Consider the following 18,627-nt stretch of genomic DNA (forward strand, 5'->3'; position numbering starts at 1 on the left):
ATCAAGATATAATACAGGGTCTGTTCAATAAGTATCGGGACTGGTTCACTGTATCCTCAACGGAGCAGTGGAGGGGAGTCTGATCGGTCGTCTTCGAGAGATCCTCCACCACTCTGGCGCACTTTAATTCAGTCGCCTGAGAACATGCGTTAAGACATGAGGTGAATTTTTGTGACATGTGATGTTTTTATGGTGTCACAATGCCACCGTCGAGCAATGGTACGCTGTGAAGTTTTGCTTTAAACTTAGGAAATCCACATAAAATACCCTTGAACTCATTAAAAAGGCTTATGAGAATGATGCCTTAAGCCGCACTAGAGTTTTTGAGTGGCAACATATGTTTAAGGAAAGCCAGGAGCTCGTCGAAGATGATCACCTTACTGGATGCCCAAAGACCGCTCGAACCAATACTAAGATGGCTACAGTGAAAACAGTTTTGTACTCTAACAAGCCTTTAAACATCACCCTTATTAGTGAGGAGACTGGCCTTCCAGTCAGAACCATTCACACCATTGTAATAGAGGATCTTGCGGTGAGGAAAGTGTGTGCAAAGTTAGTACTGGAAGTCTTGAGCGGAACAAAAACTGTTGTGGTTGAAAATTTCACAAGAAATTTTGGACTGTGTCCAGGAAGATGAAGATTTTCTTGACAACATTATTACTAGAGATGAATTGTAAGTGTTCTAGTACGACCCGGAAACAAAACGTTAAAGTTCAGAATTGCACATGCAGGGGTCCCCACGTCCAAAAAAGCTTGGATGTCAAAATTAAAATCATAGTGATTGTTTTTTTTCGACCGACGTGCAATATTCACAAGTTCATGCCTACTGGAACGACTGTAAATGCTGAATTTTATGTGTAAGTACTGATACGTCTGTGAAATCGTGTAACGTGTATAATACCAGCCATTACAGATTTGGAAATTTCACCATGAGGTGTTGTGCGGCTGCTGCTGGCGAAATTCGGCGTGGCAATGTTACCTCACCCTCTACAGCCCAAACCTGACTCCACCAGACTTTTTCTTGTTTCCGAGAATGAAAAGGGAGCTCAAAGAACATCAGTATGACTCCATTGAGGCGGTTCAAGAGGTGACGACCAAAGTTCTGAGCAGTTTGTCAGAAACAGACTTCCAACGGGCTTTTGACGAGTAGCAGACGTGCCAAACTAAGTGTATTGTTGCAGGAGGAATGTATTTAGAAGATTATTAAATAATTGTAACAATTCCTGTAATAAATTTTGATTTTTGGTCCCAATTTTCATTGAACAGACTGTATTATAGCCTCCTTATTATCCTTTGGAAACCAACATTTCTATTTTACATAGGAATGATTAAACAGTAAAGAAAATGTTCAGATTAATGTTTAAATTACGTTATTTAAATACGAGTACTTGCTTTCTATTTTAAATATTAATTTTTTCTCCATTAAATAATAAGAACAAAAATTAAAAAGAAACATGCTAGGATTTTACTTACGGCAGGAACTGTTGGTGAAATATGGCAGAAGTCATCCAGTCTTGTTGAAATCCTTTCCATCAACATTTTTAAACACTCTTCTCTGTTAAACTCTTTAATGCCACCAAAATGTAGTGCCAGTGTGGGAATTGCCTCCCAAGTGACCTACAACAAAACAAATTAAAATCATTATAATACTCATTTACTCACAAGACTGTTTATGGCACACCTGGGCCTAGCAACTATATCTTCTATCTCTTCCAAGTTTGAATGCACACCTACCTCACGCTTTTCTTATCATGTAGTTTGGTTCAAAGAAAAAAACTATTTTATTCCATGCAATACTGTAAACTAATAGTTTACACTGTTTTGTTTTTCAAAATTTGAAATTACACCAATTAGAAAGAGATCTGTAATGGTTATTAAACAAATATACCATTAAAACCACTTGAGATATTATATGTAATAAAAATGTGATAAATGCAGGAGGCTGACTTTACTCAACTGGATAAATTTATCAACATGGCTGTATAATGTATAATATTGGTTGTACCTTGTTAGTGAAAGTAAAATTTGCACTGATCGTTAAGAAACTCTCAGTAACATGTTCTGCATTTAAAGTAAGCCTCCTTAATGTTTAACCTCAGTTATTGCTTTATGCACTATATTTATATACCATTTAGTTTATACGTTGCTGACACTATTCTGGCACATTCCATAATTAAGTAGGCCTATATATTTTATTTTTACGAAAGAAGAATTATTGCACTGCATCGAAAGTATTGCTGTGCAACAAATTACCAACTGTGCAAAATCTACTTTGTATTGTGAACTTTCTTACCTCCTCTGCTGTAGCCATTAGTGATGAAATATCAGTGTTTATTCTCACTTATTAAATTATGTATCTTAGACCAGTTTCCAGTTTTGTCAGTTCCCTACCAATTAACCCTGCTCCATTCATTAGCCAATCAGGTGATGTACCGATCGATCTTGTTATAGATATAGATTGCAACAAGATAAGAGAAAGGGAAATTATATTCATTCCTTAAAGTGTTTTCATTAAACTTAGGACCCAAAAGTATTTTTAATTAACTCTGGATCCTAAAAATATTTTTGTGTTACTTTGGATCTTGAAAGTCTTTATTTAAACTTTAATACATAACAGCCTTTTAGTATAAATTTAGATTATAAGTGCTCTTATTAATTAACTTTGGATCCCGAAAGACTTTCATTCAACTTTTGATCCTGGTAGGATGTACGTTTAATTTTAGATCCTGAAAACCATCACATTCAACTTCAGAGCAGTCTGTATATTTCAATCTTACCTCTCCTTCGTTTACAAGATCCATCACGTACTCGGCCAATCTGAGCATTTTCTTCTTGTTCCCGGGCTCCAGGTTAGGGTGGTTACTCTTGACCAGTCGCTCGAAAATCACATTTTGTTGCTGAACAGTATGTCTGCCGAGTAACTCCTTGAAAGACTCATACGTATCTGGCACTACAAAATACAGTTACAATGTAACGGTGAAACATGCTATGACAAACTATAAAGAGATTCCATCTATGTAAGTTAGGACAATGAAATGTCTAAAAGCAAGTAGTTTTGTTTTAATAAATAGTTACAAAATATAAAAAACAAAACAAAAATCTGGTGATAAATTATGGGACTGAAACACTACTCTTTAAATAATTAAATCAATTTTGTTATTTACAAGACATTTGAAAAAGGTATCTAACTATATATTTAATAATTTATTTGTTACTGAGTGAAAGCAATGAAGTTATAGATTTAAATGTAACATCGATTTAAAATTAAATGTTAATTTAATGAAATTATTAAAAAAGATGACAAGTGCTGGATGTACATGTACTAACCATTTAAAACATAAGGGAGATCTAAATCTATGGATGATTTTGTCTTTTGACTCTCTTCTTCAGTTCCATCACTATTCTGAATGGATTTAGCTTTAGCCAAAACTTTGGCAATAATCTGTTTATCATGGTTGGTTTCTTCAGTTACTGAAGGCATCAGATCAGTGAGATCATCCATGGCACATTCCTCTTCATCTGATGCTTCAGTATCAACATCTGCAGCAATCTCAGTGTCATCAACATCATCAATGATTGTATCTGTAGTTTCAATTTGTCCATTCTCTTCTTCACCACCACTATCAGGTTTATCTTGCCTTGTTACCTTTCCTTTTTTACAGCTTTTCTCATTTTTTAACTTAGATTTTGGGTTTGGGTCTTCTTCCTCATCAGAACTGCCTTCTTCACTGCCATCATCATCATCTTCTTCCTCCTCTTCTCCATCATCTCCACTAGCCATTTCAGCATCACTCTCTCCAGATGAATCTGAATTGTCTGCTTCTTCATTTTGTTTCTTCATATCATCATTAACATCTTCAACTTCATATGAGAATCTAAATAGGTCAAACAGATTTTTTTAGCTTGTTACATCAAATTATATAAGGTAAATTACACTATCATTACATGATTACTTTAAGAAATTTCCTACGTTTTCTGGGTACAACCTGTTAAGAAATACAACACTGTTGATTAATTTTGTAGTCCTTCAAAGATAAATACAGTAAAAGCCCGCTTAATCCGGCATCCAATGGTTCGGCACTTTCATTAATCCGGCACCGTCTTAAAAAAAAATCGCGTAAATGAGATATTTTAACCGCACTGTGAAACGTACAGTTTCGCAAGAGCGCTCGGAAAGGTTCGTGCTCAGTCGGAAGGGATCGTATGTGACGCAGCAGCTGTGTGTGAGGGGGTTTCAGGGCCACTTGCCGAGTTTCCGCCGTTAAGTGGCTTATAGACGGGAAAGTAGAAACAGCAAGTTACTGGCTGCCAGTACTTGACAATACGTCACTTTCCACCAATTTCCATTTACACACAGGGAAAGTTATTGGCAGCAAGTATATTGGTTGTACTGTCGGCCAGTAGGCCAGTCTATTGTGAAAATGTAGGCCAGTCTTACGTGTTTGTTTTAGCGTCTAGCGTCTGCCTCAGTCTCAGTCACTGTCAGTTCGTACTCGAGTGCAGTCCGTGAGTGTTGTGCTCGTTCATATTGTGTTTTAACTTTCTCAAAGTTGTGCCCTATGTTTTCCAAGCCCGGCTCATCCACCAGCAAAGTTGGAAATAAACGTAAGCATGTCACACTTACCATTCAACAAAAGCTAGAAATTATAAGACGTGTAGAAAAAGGTGAGAGTAGAATGAAGCTAATGGAAGAATTCAACATTGGTTCATCAACAATGTATGACATCAAGAAGAATAAAGAAAAGTTACTTAAATTTAAGTCTCAAACTACAAATGTAAAAGACATGCAGTCTCGACAAACTTTTAAAAAAAACCTAAACTTGACGACCTTGACGAAATTTTATTCAAATGGTTTAGCGCTAAGCGATCTGAAGGGAAGCCTGTGACTGGGCCCATGATCATGGAAAAGCTAAACAGTTCCGTGAGGAATTAAAATAGATGAGATGTGCCTTTTCTGATGGTTGGCTGCACCGATTTAAAAATCGACACGGAATACGGAAGCTTGATGTAGCTGGGAGCTCCGATCAGCCGACCAAAATGCGGCTGAAGAATATAAAGCTGAATTTGAAAAATTTAGTTGAAGACTACGATTTGTCAGCATGCCGGATTTACAAACGCTGATGAAACTGGCCCTACTTTTGCGTTGTTTGCCTAATTCGACTTTTGGCAGCAGGGGATGAAAAATGTGCCAAAGGCTTTAAAAAAAACAAAGACCGTTTGACCAATTTTACTCTGTGGCAATGCCTCAGGGGACCACATGTTGACGCCTTTCGTCATCGGAAAAGCAAAAAAAGCCAAGACCTCTGAAAGGCATTACCCACCTACCCGTAATATACGATGCTCAAATCCAATGCGTGGATGAACTCCGATTTATTTAGAAATTGGTTTTTTCCACCACTTCGTCCCATCTGTAAAAGACAATCTGAAAAACCGTGGCTTACCTGAAGACAGCAAGGTTGTGCTCATCCTAGACAATTGCAGAGCTCACACCTGCAGCGTCTGAGTTGATATCGGGAAATATTTTTTACTGCATACCTCCCGGCAAATGTCACGTCCTTGATTCAGCCAATGGATCAAGGAGTGATTCAGAACTTTAAATGTTTTTACAGAGCGTCCTTTCTTCAAGGCCTGATAAACTCAGAGTGTAATGGTGGTTGATTTTCAGAAAAAATTCAACATAAAAGATGCAATTTTCGGAATCGCCTTGGCATGGAAAAAGGTCAAGCCCACCACTCTACAGAAATCTTGGCGAAAACTATGGCCAGCTGCCTACCAAGAAGAGGACATTGCTGTTTCAGTCGACAATGAAGCAATACTGGACTTGGTGGCCCACAGTTCCCAAGACGAAATAAGGAAACTGCCACAAGAAGAAATCTTGAGTGGATACACATTGATTGCGAACGAGCCAGTTGAAGAAGAAATTACGGATGAACTGCTCATCAAAAGTGTACTTGGGACCTCAGTCAGAGCCTCGTCCTGTTGGAGTCCGAATCAGATGATGATCCAACACCCGTGCCTACGTGGAGTGAAGCAAGTGCCACTATCGACACGTTTATTAACGATTTGCCGAACGCAGCAGCTCCTACAATGCTTCAGAGCTTGTAAATTTATATGTTCTGAGAAATGAACTTTTTAAAGAAGAAAAACATGATACAAAAAAAACAAACAGACATTAGGTCTTTTTTTCAAATAAAATACTGTACACAAAAATTATGTTTACCATAATATTTATTACATAATGTACGCACTAGTTAGCCTACATCTAAGTTAACCTAAGTTTAGAAATGTTTTCTAGGCATTAAAAGGTTCATTTTGTGTTCAAACTAATGTTTGTTTAATTTTATTTATCTCCTTAGTAATTCTTTAATTTAAGTACAATACGTAAAGAGTGATTTTTTTAAAGCCACGCTCTGAAACTTAGACGAAGATTTTTAGCCCGCTATCATCGCTAAAGTAGAAAAAAGTAAAATCAAGCTACTGCACATTATCTCTTTGGGACTGAAAACCCAGCCACTATTTTTAAAGAGTGATTGTATTTTGGCTGGGTTTTCAGCTTTTTCTGAGTTAATATCACTTGATTTCACTCCTTTTACTTTAGTGTGATACGATTTTAGCGGCTAAAACCGGAATTTTTCCGGCATTTTCATATGACGCTCGGTAATCCGGAATTTTCAATAATCCGGAACACTTCGATCCCCGAAAGTGCCGAATTAGCGAGCTTTTACTGTAAATGGATTTCTTTATTCAGGGTTCCCACTCAATCTAAATACTCAAATTCACGGCTAATTCACGGTTTTTCACGGTTTTAAAAAAAATTAAAAATTCAAGGTCGGAAAGTTTTCTCATAAACAACGTTACCGGTACAAACAAAATCGTGTTGGAGAGGGGCGAAGTTGAGACGTAAACACTACAGACGCGGGCAGAGCGGTAAAATACAATATAAAAACTTCTTCCCATTTGACTAACGATGTCATTGGTCGTGCAGGAATTGACGGAACGTCTAAAAGAAACGAAATAACAATAGGCTTCGGTTACGACGCAAGCAATGAGCGGCGAGCGCCCGATTTTATGTGCGATTTGCTACATAATGAATATAACAAGGCATATTATTTTTACAAAACATCATCATAACAGTCATCAAAGCAATGACAAAGACAAATTTCAATATAATTAGCATGCACATAGCTCATAATTTTTCTTTAACTTACAAGTTTGTTGAAATCTGAAGAGAACTTTGGTTGACACAGGTTAGACAAGATGCAGGGTGACAGGATTCGTACGTTGGCTAAGGCTAACTCGTTTGAGTCCATGGAAGTACACTTGCTTGATTATTAAATTATTTTCTTGTTTATCACATTATTATTATTATTTCGATCAATTTCTTCCACAGGAAAATTTTCACATAATCACAGGTTCACATTTTAATTAGTACATAAGAAAAGGCAATTTTATCGAAATTAAAATAACATATAAACGTTAAATGTATAAAATTTATATACAACTTGTTATAAGAAAAGTTATTTGGTACCAGTTTATACAAAAAAAATTATATTTGTACACATAAATAAAGAAATTGATAAAAATGTCTAGAATAAAGGTGAATTACGATTTGCACTTTTTGCTAAGTTCCTGTATCTTATCGTCTAACTCAGCTGCCCCTTTTCCTGGCGTCGGACAAAACCTGGAATTTTTGTGCTTCCAATTCTTTTTTTTCTATTGCAGCTTGCTTCCTCTCTTTCTCAGAATTAATTTTGTCTTTAATTTTCTTCTCGTTGTTTTGCCAAGTGCTCCGAGTAGTGGGCGTGGGAATTTTTGGCAGCATGAACTAATTCATTAGTGATTTCCCATTGCCTCCAATCCTCCTGCTGCTGATACGCCGTCACAAACTTTCTCAACGCGACTAAACTCTCCTCCTTCAAGTTTTCAACTATACACTGTTTTGTTGACAGAGAAGCCTCTTTCAACAGAAGAATTTCCGTGAGAAAGTGTCAGAATGAGTTGAATGAAAAGCTTTAAATCTTTATGTCAATTCTCAAAATAAGAATAAGATTGGAGTGCCGAGCTGGGGAAACAAATCTTTCATGCTGAGACATGAAACCAGCTGTTGTCCCGAGGATGGGGGAGTGGGAGTACACGATATACCCCTCCCCTTCCACTCTCATTGACAGTAGACAACAAAAGGTTATTTTTACCATAACATCGCTGCACCACATTACAATAAATGAACCTTGTACGATATATTTTTCATCTGCATGAAATTATTAATAGCGTTAACGTAGTCGTATGGAACCCGACAAAATTATACTTGGACGACTTCCTCGATTTGTAGTTTTGTAGTAATAAAGCTTAACACTACAAAGTTTACTTGACGTTTGTTGTTTCCTGGTTAGAAAAAATGCAATGGTTTTTTTTTCTAACGTTTTTATAACATGACGTTTCATTTTGTAATATTTTACTAATTACATTATACAATTTAAACACACATTCACCATAAAAGATTTAAACCGTGTACACTCCGTAATAATCCATGCAGCTTAGGAATCATAAAAAATATTATTGATAAGGAAAACGCATATCACTACCGTTTAATATCTAAAGAGATGAAAAAATAAAATTGTTTTCTCAAACGACCTTACTGGTAATTAAAACAGTTATATAGGCCTATAAAGTTATGGTCTCGCTGCGTTAATTGATATGTGTCCGTGTAGGTTCTGCTCCGTCACATTATTATACTATTTATTTACGCAAGACCCTAAATTAATTCAATGTATTGTCCACCATAAATTAAATTTTTTTATAATTATTACATTGTGTTAACAGTCATTACACACAAACGATATAGATATCGTACTGAATAGCATTTTTCTCATTAATATTTAAATAAAATAAGGGATTTAATAGAATGAAATTAAGTTAAAATGTAATTTAAATTCCTTTACATTAGATTAAGGATTTGTATACTTTTTTTATTTTATGAAAACAATAATAGACTATATCTGATACAATAAAACTCCAATACGAAAAAGTGTTTACATTAAACGACAATCTATCAAGTAATTAAATTGTGTTATTAATCTCGCGTTCAATCAGAGAATGCCTTGTTTACAGCCGCGTAGCGTAGCCAAGGCCCGGAACCTGGCGACAGGACAAAGACAGGCCTCACGTGATTTGAGCCGGAAGCGTCATCTCCCACCGGACCCTTCCTTTTCCTCATTTGTTTATAAACCATATTATCAGTAAAAATCGCTCAGATAGCAGCACCTGTCAAACTTCGTGGTCTATCCCCTACATTGCGTGCTACTTTTTACTTTGCAATAGCGAAGGTCAACTTTCCCATATGATCGTCTGACGACGACCCGTGTTGATTTTATTTATTCAAAAAGTTGTAGAGATTTTCACGGTATGTAAACAAAATTCACGGCTTATTTAAGGTTTTTTCACGGTGAACGAAATTCACGGCTTATTCCCGGGTTTCACGGTTTTCACGGTCGGGTGGGGACCCTGTTATTGCTGGAAGAACCCATCAACTAATGATACATCATCACATAATTATTCAATCAAAAGCAATAAAACAGTATGAAAGAATCCAATGGCATCATTAATCAAGTCTAGTTGTTTGTAATATTTTTTAGAACTAAAAAAATACAAGTTACATTTTAAAATATGAAATTACAAAAAAGCACACTGGAATACGTACCCATCATCTAGATCATCAGCACTGCGATGATTGCCGTATTTGTTGGCTTCCATTTCTCTCAGCTGTTTTAACCTCTCTTTTTCCAGCTTTTCAAGCTGCTCTTTATCTTCTTTGGCTATTTCCTCATCTGTCTTAAGCCTTTGAGTGGCCTAAAATCAATAACTGGATATAAAATAAGTGTGAAAAATGTTGAAGTAACAAATAAAAATATTTTATTTTCAAAGGGAAATTTTAATGAACTAAGTTCTTAAATTTCAGCTCAAAACAAATAAAACTTTAAGTAAATGTGAAAATTACGATACACACTTAACATATTAATAGCTACTATTACAAAAAAATAACTTAATTTCCTTATACATCAAGTTTTACTTTTAGAAATTTTAATTTTCTACATTAAGGAACAATAGTTTCCACTCATTCACTACACAATTCCCATATATTTTTGCTACTAATGCGTCCAAGATATCTTCACCACAGACATGTGTTGAAGAAAATATCCCTCCAATTCAATAAAATACTTGCATGGAGTACTTCAAATAGGGTGTTTTAGCTACGTTGGGTAGTAACATTAGCCTGAATTATTTGTCAAAAGTTGTTGTTTTATAGAGAAGAATGAGCAATTTAGCAAGAACTTCAATCTCTTTTAGCCATAAATTCAAAGTCACAAAGACCGGAGAGAATTCAGTCTTTGATTTCATATAGTGCCTGAACTCTGACACATAAAAAGATCCGACTGGGGACTTGATCTCTTAAAATGTTTACAAGTTGAATTTACCTGAGCTTGAGGTTCGAATTTTAAACGCCGCATTACAATATCATATTCATCTTTTTTCTGGGCATTGCTGGCATCTTCAGATGCTGTATCTGCTTTTGAGGTGACCATCATCGCGAGAGTCTTCCAATCCTCGTCCAACTGCTCTGTAGCCTCTAGAGTCTCTTCCTTGTTTCTTTGTCTTTCCGCCTTTCGTTTCTTGGATTCATTTATTAACTCGTCTATAAGTGAGCCTCGATCTTGTTTACCTTTTGTCAACAGCCCACCACCAAAATGCGCTTCCCCTACAAACTTTCCTGAAACAGAAATTATTGGTTAAACATATGTTTTGGGTACCTGTTGAAATTAGTAGTGAAAGATTTTAAGAAATATCAACAATTTAATGTATTTTAAAACAGGAAATACATATTTTGTTTACAACTAAATTAGTGTTTTGCTATATTGTAGTTATATGCACATGTAAATATGAACATACTGAAATGATACTACTTTACCTGTCATTTAAATATATTTTAACATCCATATAATTCTACCTGTTTTCATAGGTAACTGATCTTTGTGAGTATCTTATCACATAGAATAAGGGGGACAGTCAATACAACACAAGGTTGATGGTACTTATAAAAGGAGCTACTGTCACAGACAGGATTTGAAACTGTGCTGTTTCCAACTCGTCTGAGACTGCTCCTCGGACACTAGCACTCCCAAGCTGTTATTCTTATTTTTATTTTATACTGTTGTGATTTAATCTGCAATTAGTAATTCATCATGGTGATAATAAAATTTTATATTTGTTGTGTTATACTCATATTTAAAAATAAACTTGCTTAACGTTTCATTAAGAGAAATTGACTAAATTTTATAATTTACGAGGCAATATTAGAAAATCTATCCTATCTATTTTAAGACTACAATAAGGATCTGGAAATTAACTAAAACCTTTTAAGCGTGGTGGCCATAAAATATATATCGTGTTATCTAATAATTAATACACGATTCTGGCTGAAGCTTCGTAAAGTCAATATAAATTCCGCTTTCCCCAGAAATAGGTAGCCTATATTACATGATTGTCTCATTATCTGTACAATTTAAGAATTACCTTTCAATGCACCACTTTTTCCTCGATCGTCGTCGTCATCATCATCACTTCTGATGTCATCAAACCTCTCAATTTCACTTAACGTTTGTCCTCGATGTGTCAACACTTCTGGATCAGATAGATTGAACTTCATTTTCTGAAAAAAAGAAAGAACTAGTTTATTAATCAGTAAAATTATTGTATGAATGCATATGCATAATACAAAATGGTACTTTGGTATTATCCGGGGACACTATTCTTCCCACCGGCATTTCGGACACTGGACCGGTAGGTTTTTAGTGGGTGAGAGTCCCACACACCAGGGCGAACACCTGTCCCTGACGGTGCATAATGCATTTTCCTATCGTAAAAAAAAAAATTTCCCACCGGAGACCTAAAAACAAAACAACATTATTAGAAAGAACAGACTTTATTTGACTTACTGAGAAAATTACATGTCATTATGATGATGAGGTCTTGTTTTCTTCCTCCCAAAAGAAAAACATCTTTCAGATAGTACCCAAATTCAAGCTCCGATCACGTCAATGTTCATAGAGGTTATCTTAAACTTAGGTACTACTAGTAACATAATTATGATAATCTAATCTAAACCTCCTAATATAGCCTACTAAGAAATAATGGATAGGGACAGAGTGGTCTCCTTATCGCTGACATTGCTTCCTTTTGGCAGGTAGAAAACAAGAACTGATCGTCATAATGGCATGTAATTTTCAGAGTAAGTAAAAAACGTGTGCTCTTTTTAGTAATGTTGTTTTATAAAAGTCCCCATAAGAAAGACTCTTTCAAAAATAGTGGTCTCCTAATACCAAAGAACCGTTAATATATAAATGAAAGTGTAATTTCATTATTACTAGCCCACTAGTGAACCTTTCCAGTTCAAAAACTCGTCAGGAATAGAATGCCTCTTCCAGCAGCCCTGCAACTAAGCGAGGACCAGGAAGCCTTTGGCTTCATCTGGGAGCAAGTGCAGGAATCTAGTTCCTATCTAAAAAGACTCAATAGATTTAGTCTACAGTAAGGGATATCTGTTGCATTGGGTAAAGTTCCCTTAGTGTTAAAGGCTGTGGGTAGCCTGAACATGAGGGAGTGCTGTGCCTTGCCCACTTTAAGTGGAGAGGTTGGTACAGAGCTGCCTCTCTTTCTTCCAAGTTGATATGACAGATGTAGTACCCACTATCCCTCATCATGGGATCTCGACAGAAGGGCATCCAATCCCATCCTGAATATCCTTTCACTCCAGAAGCAAGAGCGAAAATTGTTGAAGGATTTGCAATGAGAGGTTTCTTAGCTTCTTGTCCTAAGTGAAAAAATATAGGCTTCTCTCCAAAGATGGTGAGATGATACATTGGTACTTTAGCAGGCCACAAGCAAAAGTCGTCACTTCTAAATTATACACGCAAGCTGTTGGGATATCAGCTCATTTAATTTTTGTCTACTATTGTGATTGTTGTTTAGTTCTGTCCGCATTCTAATAACTATCTTCTGGTGAACAAGAACACGCTGTAGTTTAGTTGCTGATGCAACAGTGAATATGATTTCAGTTTTGTGAGATTATTTTTTTACTTAGTGAGAACGCGTTTTCACAGCCAAAATGACAGAATACCCACTAAACCCAAGCTTGCTGTAAATTCTTAGTCATGGTACCCTACCATACGTTGTTCCGTGACACATAAAGAATTGAATAGCCTGCTTGATTGTGGGTCAACCACATTTCTCATTTGAGTGTTCAATGTTATGACGTAATCTCCTATGTTTCCCTTTCACACAATATTTGATGAGATCACATATAACAATTTTCTAACCTCTCTAGTGTAAAAATGACTGTTCTGTAGAAGTTTTTAAGTTCGTAACTGTTTTTGAGATTTCAAGGTTGTACATATTCTACCTTGAACAACTGTTAAAAGGATCTGAGATGGATTAAAAATAGGCAGATTAGAATACAATAACTACACAATAGGCTACATATATATGTAAATAATGCACATATATATATATATATATATATATATATATGTGTGTGGAGTAAAAAAATCTAAAAAAAATGCTTTTTACCTACATAAGTCTTACCTGTATAACACTCAAATTATAATATTATTCTGGCTAAACCCACAGTTTGGCAAATAGTGAGTCACCACATATACACATGGCATCTAATGTAATGAATATTAATTAATCTTACGTTATTTACTTTACCTTATTAAACATTTTCATCCTTTCAGCAGCAAATCGGGCCATGATCCGATCATCCTCTGTCATACCCTTGTTGTTGCTTCCGATTCTCTGATCAATAAATTGATTGAACTTGTCTTTCATTTTGTATTCCTGGAGTAATGTCTTCTTTCTCTGAAATCAAATATGAAATCAGGAACCATTTATAACATGCATGACATTGTAACAATATAATTTTGATTACATGACAAATATTAGGTTATTAGGGCAGAGTACGATTTGGACCAGTTTTCACATCGCTTATTACAATCAATACCTTAGGTATCGAATAACAGAACTATCATTCGATATCAACATATGTAAAATACTAAATTAAAGTCACATGTTCCAAATTAATATAAATAGCTTAAACAATTACGTAATGTCATGAATAACAAAGGAACCATAACCATTAATCAAACGATAAAATTAAGACAGCAGATAGGAAAAATGACATTTAAATAGTAAAGGAAACGTAAAAAGAAAACAAACATCTTAAAACTGAGAAAGACATAGTAAATAATCTCTTAGTGTTATTTTGTTTAGTCTAAACTTAACTATTTTTTTCTAATTAATAGAAGTTATTTAGAGAACAAATTGTGTTTAGAGTATGAAAATGTATGTACAGATGAAATAGTTATTTTTCAAACTAGTTACTATTGGCTGATTATATTGATGAGTATAATAATTAAATATCATTCGATATTTTAAATATAAAAACCGGGCCTACTTATCATACTCTACCCGGCTATTATTATATCCATTTAAAATTTATCTATAAAACAATTTTTTAATATTTTGCTAGTAAAAATGATGTTTTAATCAACCTTGAATTCCACAAAGATAAAAAATAATACCGTGTACACTTGAAACAAAAGGTACACACTTTAACTGCGGTGGATACAGCTCAGAATTATTCCGGCTGTTCTAAAGTCGGTACATGACTCGTGTCACAGTGAAGGTGTTAAAAAATCTGATAATAAAACTAAATTTCAGCCATCATATCTTAATTAAAAGTAATTTTCTTTAAGAAACAACTAAGGATTAGGGGATAATCTAACACTTTTAAATGTAACTCTCATGGAAGTGTATCAAACTTACATTTATGAAAAAAAATTGATGAGATAAAAACCACATACAAAGACAACTTATTTCTGGTCATTCTAGCAACAATTTTATTTAGTTTCATTTTTGAATAGTTAGGGTTTAAAATTGGTTTTGTGATTTTGCCTCATCAGTGGTTAGGTATTGTTAAAGTAGGCTACAACACAATTGATGAATTTATTACATGTTTTGAGTTTTACAAATCCCTATGTTGGGAAAGAGATAAATGGTTACTTCAAACATTTTTGTACTCTAAAATCCCTTATAGTTAAAAATCACCAAAAATTAATTTTAGAAGTTGATAAATTTTAATTTAGTTTATTACGCCACATATGAATATTAAATTATAAACTGTCTAAAGAAACAAGTATTTGTATTGAACAGATTATGCACATTATGTAGTTATGGTGGGAAGCAATTTATTCATTTTTAATTGGTCATTGTGTTTCTTCAGCGTGAGAATAGTTATTTTTAAATCAAAAACATTTATTTTTATGTGATCAAAAGTTACCACATGGAATTTAAGTAGATAGTACATACATACAAAAATTACGAAGTAATAGTTATGTTAGTTTTGTTTATTTAGGCTATTAAACTTGTGTTTATTTTTTACATCATTTATTCATTTGTAGAAAGTTTAGTTAAATCTGTTTCCATTATTTTTAAATTTAATTCAATTTACACCTGTAACGAGATTCACATTAACCTATTGCAATCGCCCTCCTGAAAAAACCATATACGTTAAGATTTTGGAGGATGAAAATTATACATAGGGCCTAATGAATTTTAGAACATTAACAGTGGAACTATTTTTCTTATAAGATAATAGGAGTTATGGTTAGATGAATTTACACTATTTGTTTGTTTTGTCAAGTTGCGTTTCCTAACTACCAGTAATGGCTGGAGGCATTCATGATCAGACCATCTAGAATTTGATCTTTTAATGATAGGTACTGCCTCGAGGGATGTTTTTCGTATGTTGCCATCAGTGCGGGGCAGCATCAAAGGCCGTGCTGATGACCAAAGGCACTTGTGTCAGGCTGATGTGACCTTATTTTTAGGACGTCTAAATGAATAAAAATGTCAAATTCCCCTGATTTCATTATTATTGCTATTTTACATATCCAAAGATGGCATAACGGCTGACATCAGTAGCAACCAATATGAGGTTGACTCACGATTGTAACAAGACGTGATACTTAGAACAATTGTGACCATAAAAATGTTACTCCACACGAGAAAAGTAGTTTCACTATTAATGTTCTATAGCTTTCTTATTTGTCATTTGCACCCCATGAAAACCTTATATTGCTTTGCTCAGAATGATGATAGCAATAGATAAGAACACGAAACTTGTCTTTTGCCACTCCGGCCGTTAAGCTCACAATTACGTTAAACGTAATTATAATTTATTAATAAGTTAAAATCATATTTTATTTAAATTTTAATACTAAATTTATTTTAATGTTAACAAAAACAACCAAAACATTTGATAAAAACAACCGAATAACAAGTGTAAGCCGCTTACACTAAAGTCTATTCGAGTCTTCTTCACAATTGAGTAAAATCGAGTGAGAACAAAATAATAATAATGTAAAAAATTGATGGGATCTTTAAAACCACAGGACACAGACTACTAGCTCAGGACACGCCTTACATAGGACCTAAAATCATTTTCAAAAATATTCTAACCTTTAAACCTGGATTGGTAAGACATCATCTTGACTACAATGCAAAACAGCAGTTTGTGTGAACAGCAGCAATAGTTTGTCTTTATTACGTCTCTGTCAGTGCCAACTTAGTAAACCCTGATCCGGATGCTTGAGTGGAGGGTATAAGCACTACCACTGTTGTTTTAGTGCATTCTCCAACGAACCCTGACCATGTATGCAAGTTTTATGTTTATATTAGGAAGTCCTGCTGAGGAATCCTTATTTTTTCAATTAAGGTTTTTGTGAAGAACAATACTTCGTGTGTTTTAATTAAATCGTCAAAGTTACGAAACAATACAGTTTTCTTTTTAAATTATACTACATGTTTCCAATTGTGTATTAGTGCTTTTTTGTTCTGCCATGAAGTATTATCAATCCAGTATTAACCAGAATCACCAACAAACCAGCAATAATGGAGTGTTATAATGGGTAGGGTACAATAAGCGGACCCGGTTTTTTATATAAAAGAATATAGTCATCGATACCTAATATTCGCATCTCAAATTCTAGACTATCAATCGATATAAACGTACCTATAGTCCTCAGTAACAATCATATGTTTTAAATTAAAATATGAATTTAATATTTACAGTGATCAAACAAATTATTATAACCAAAATTAGGAAAATTGAAGACGACCATATTTATTCCTCTCACAGTTACAGTTGTTTCTTTCCCACAAATTTCACATAGGCTAATGGGTTTTTTGGTATGAGTCCAACATGTTAAAGCCACGAAAAAGTAACATCGTAGTTTTCTAAAATTGACTGCCATTTTTAATAATCAGAATTAAGTTACTTATGTAAAAATGAAATATCCTATGTGTATTATTTTAGTGTTTACAGCTGTTGATATAGATTATTTAAGTTAATATTTCAAAATAATCAATCAGTATAGATTGATTATATGGATGATTATGATTAAGTAATATCGTTTGCCAATTTCCATATAAAAACCGGGTCCGCTTATCGTACCCTACCCGTTATGATAACTCTACCAAAGGAGGAGTTGACTCTTTTAGTTTTTTTTTAAGCAATAAAACTATGTGTCTAGTATTATTTTTCAAAGTTTTGTAAATAATTAAGCTCATTTTTGTTAAAAGCAATTATTTTAAAACGTATGTAGCAGTCACCCACATGAAACCTTGTAATATAAGTTTTTGGAGCCTTAGCAATCTATGGTTAATTAGACTTACCTTTTGTATTGCTTTGTTCTTAGAAATTCCAGGCATACCATGGTCACTTTTAAGTTTTCTTCCAAGTACTTGATGTTTAGAACGATTTACATGAACTTCAAATGGATTAAGTTTTTTGGGAACATTCTGACCTTTCATTTTATTTTGAAATTTAACTTTAGACTTAGTTTTCATATTTAAAACTGTCACACTTTCGTTAGAAAAATAGGGTCAAATCTAGTACTTTCTAATGTTTCATAAAAATTAACACAGCCTGAAACATATACACAGACCAAATACTCCTAACCTAACACAACATAACCTAACCTCAACAGAATAAGAATTCAGAATTGCAAACAAACTGAAAGCATGTGTGTTGACCTTACCAGAACCCAAAACCATAGAGTAAAAAAACCTTATCGGTGTAAGAAATTCTAGGAGTATACTTAGTCTCTCAATACTATATGTAATATATTCTGTAGAGCAGTTGGCAAAGAGAAAATATTATGTTATGTGTAAAGTTTATGTCGTAATTCATTCAAATTAGCACCATGCCATCGATAGTGCAATGTTAAAGGCCTCAAGTTAACAAGTTAAGGTCTGAACTAGGTTTTTGTGTCCTCGTTGGGTTTTAAAACACTACGTTGGTTAGAAGTAAAGTTGTTCGGTTAAAATGCTATTGGCGTCCATGAAAAATATGCTTCGTATTCATAAAACAATTTTGTCCCGTAGGTATAAGAAGAGCACATGTTGTTATTTTTACTCATATTTCTTGTTGTTACTGTTGTATTATGTATCACCGTTACTTTGTTGTTAATAATTATCTTATTTATTAATACAAATATAGTTTGCTATTCTCTT

The 18,627-nt window shown here is 34.3% G+C and overlaps 1 protein-coding gene across 1 annotated transcript in view; it reads right to left on the minus strand.

The window, feature by feature from the left end:
* The window catches only part of LOC124355974 (nucleolar protein 14 homolog), a 28,277-nt gene extending 10,146 nt beyond the window's left edge, over positions 1–18,131 (minus strand). The window contains exons 1-8 of the mRNA XM_046807123.1: positions 17,788–18,131; positions 13,762–13,911; positions 11,569–11,704; positions 10,473–10,765; positions 9,698–9,846; positions 3,328–3,875; positions 2,778–2,950; positions 1,474–1,617 (exon numbers count right to left, since the gene is read on the minus strand). Coding sequence (XP_046663079.1) covers positions 1,474–1,617; positions 2,778–2,950; positions 3,328–3,875; positions 9,698–9,846; positions 10,473–10,765; positions 11,569–11,704; positions 13,762–13,911; positions 17,788–17,961 — 1,767 coding nt within the window. The 5' untranslated portion in view covers positions 17,962–18,131. The remainder of the gene's footprint in view (positions 1–1,473; positions 1,618–2,777; positions 2,951–3,327; positions 3,876–9,697; positions 9,847–10,472; positions 10,766–11,568; positions 11,705–13,761; positions 13,912–17,787) is intronic.
* Between the last annotated feature and the right edge of the window lie 496 nt (positions 18,132–18,627).

Source organism: Homalodisca vitripennis, chromosome 2 (assembly GCF_021130785.1).
Source record: "Homalodisca vitripennis isolate AUS2020 chromosome 2, UT_GWSS_2.1, whole genome shotgun sequence".
Lineage (NCBI taxonomy): Eukaryota > Metazoa > Arthropoda > Insecta > Hemiptera > Cicadellidae > Homalodisca > Homalodisca vitripennis.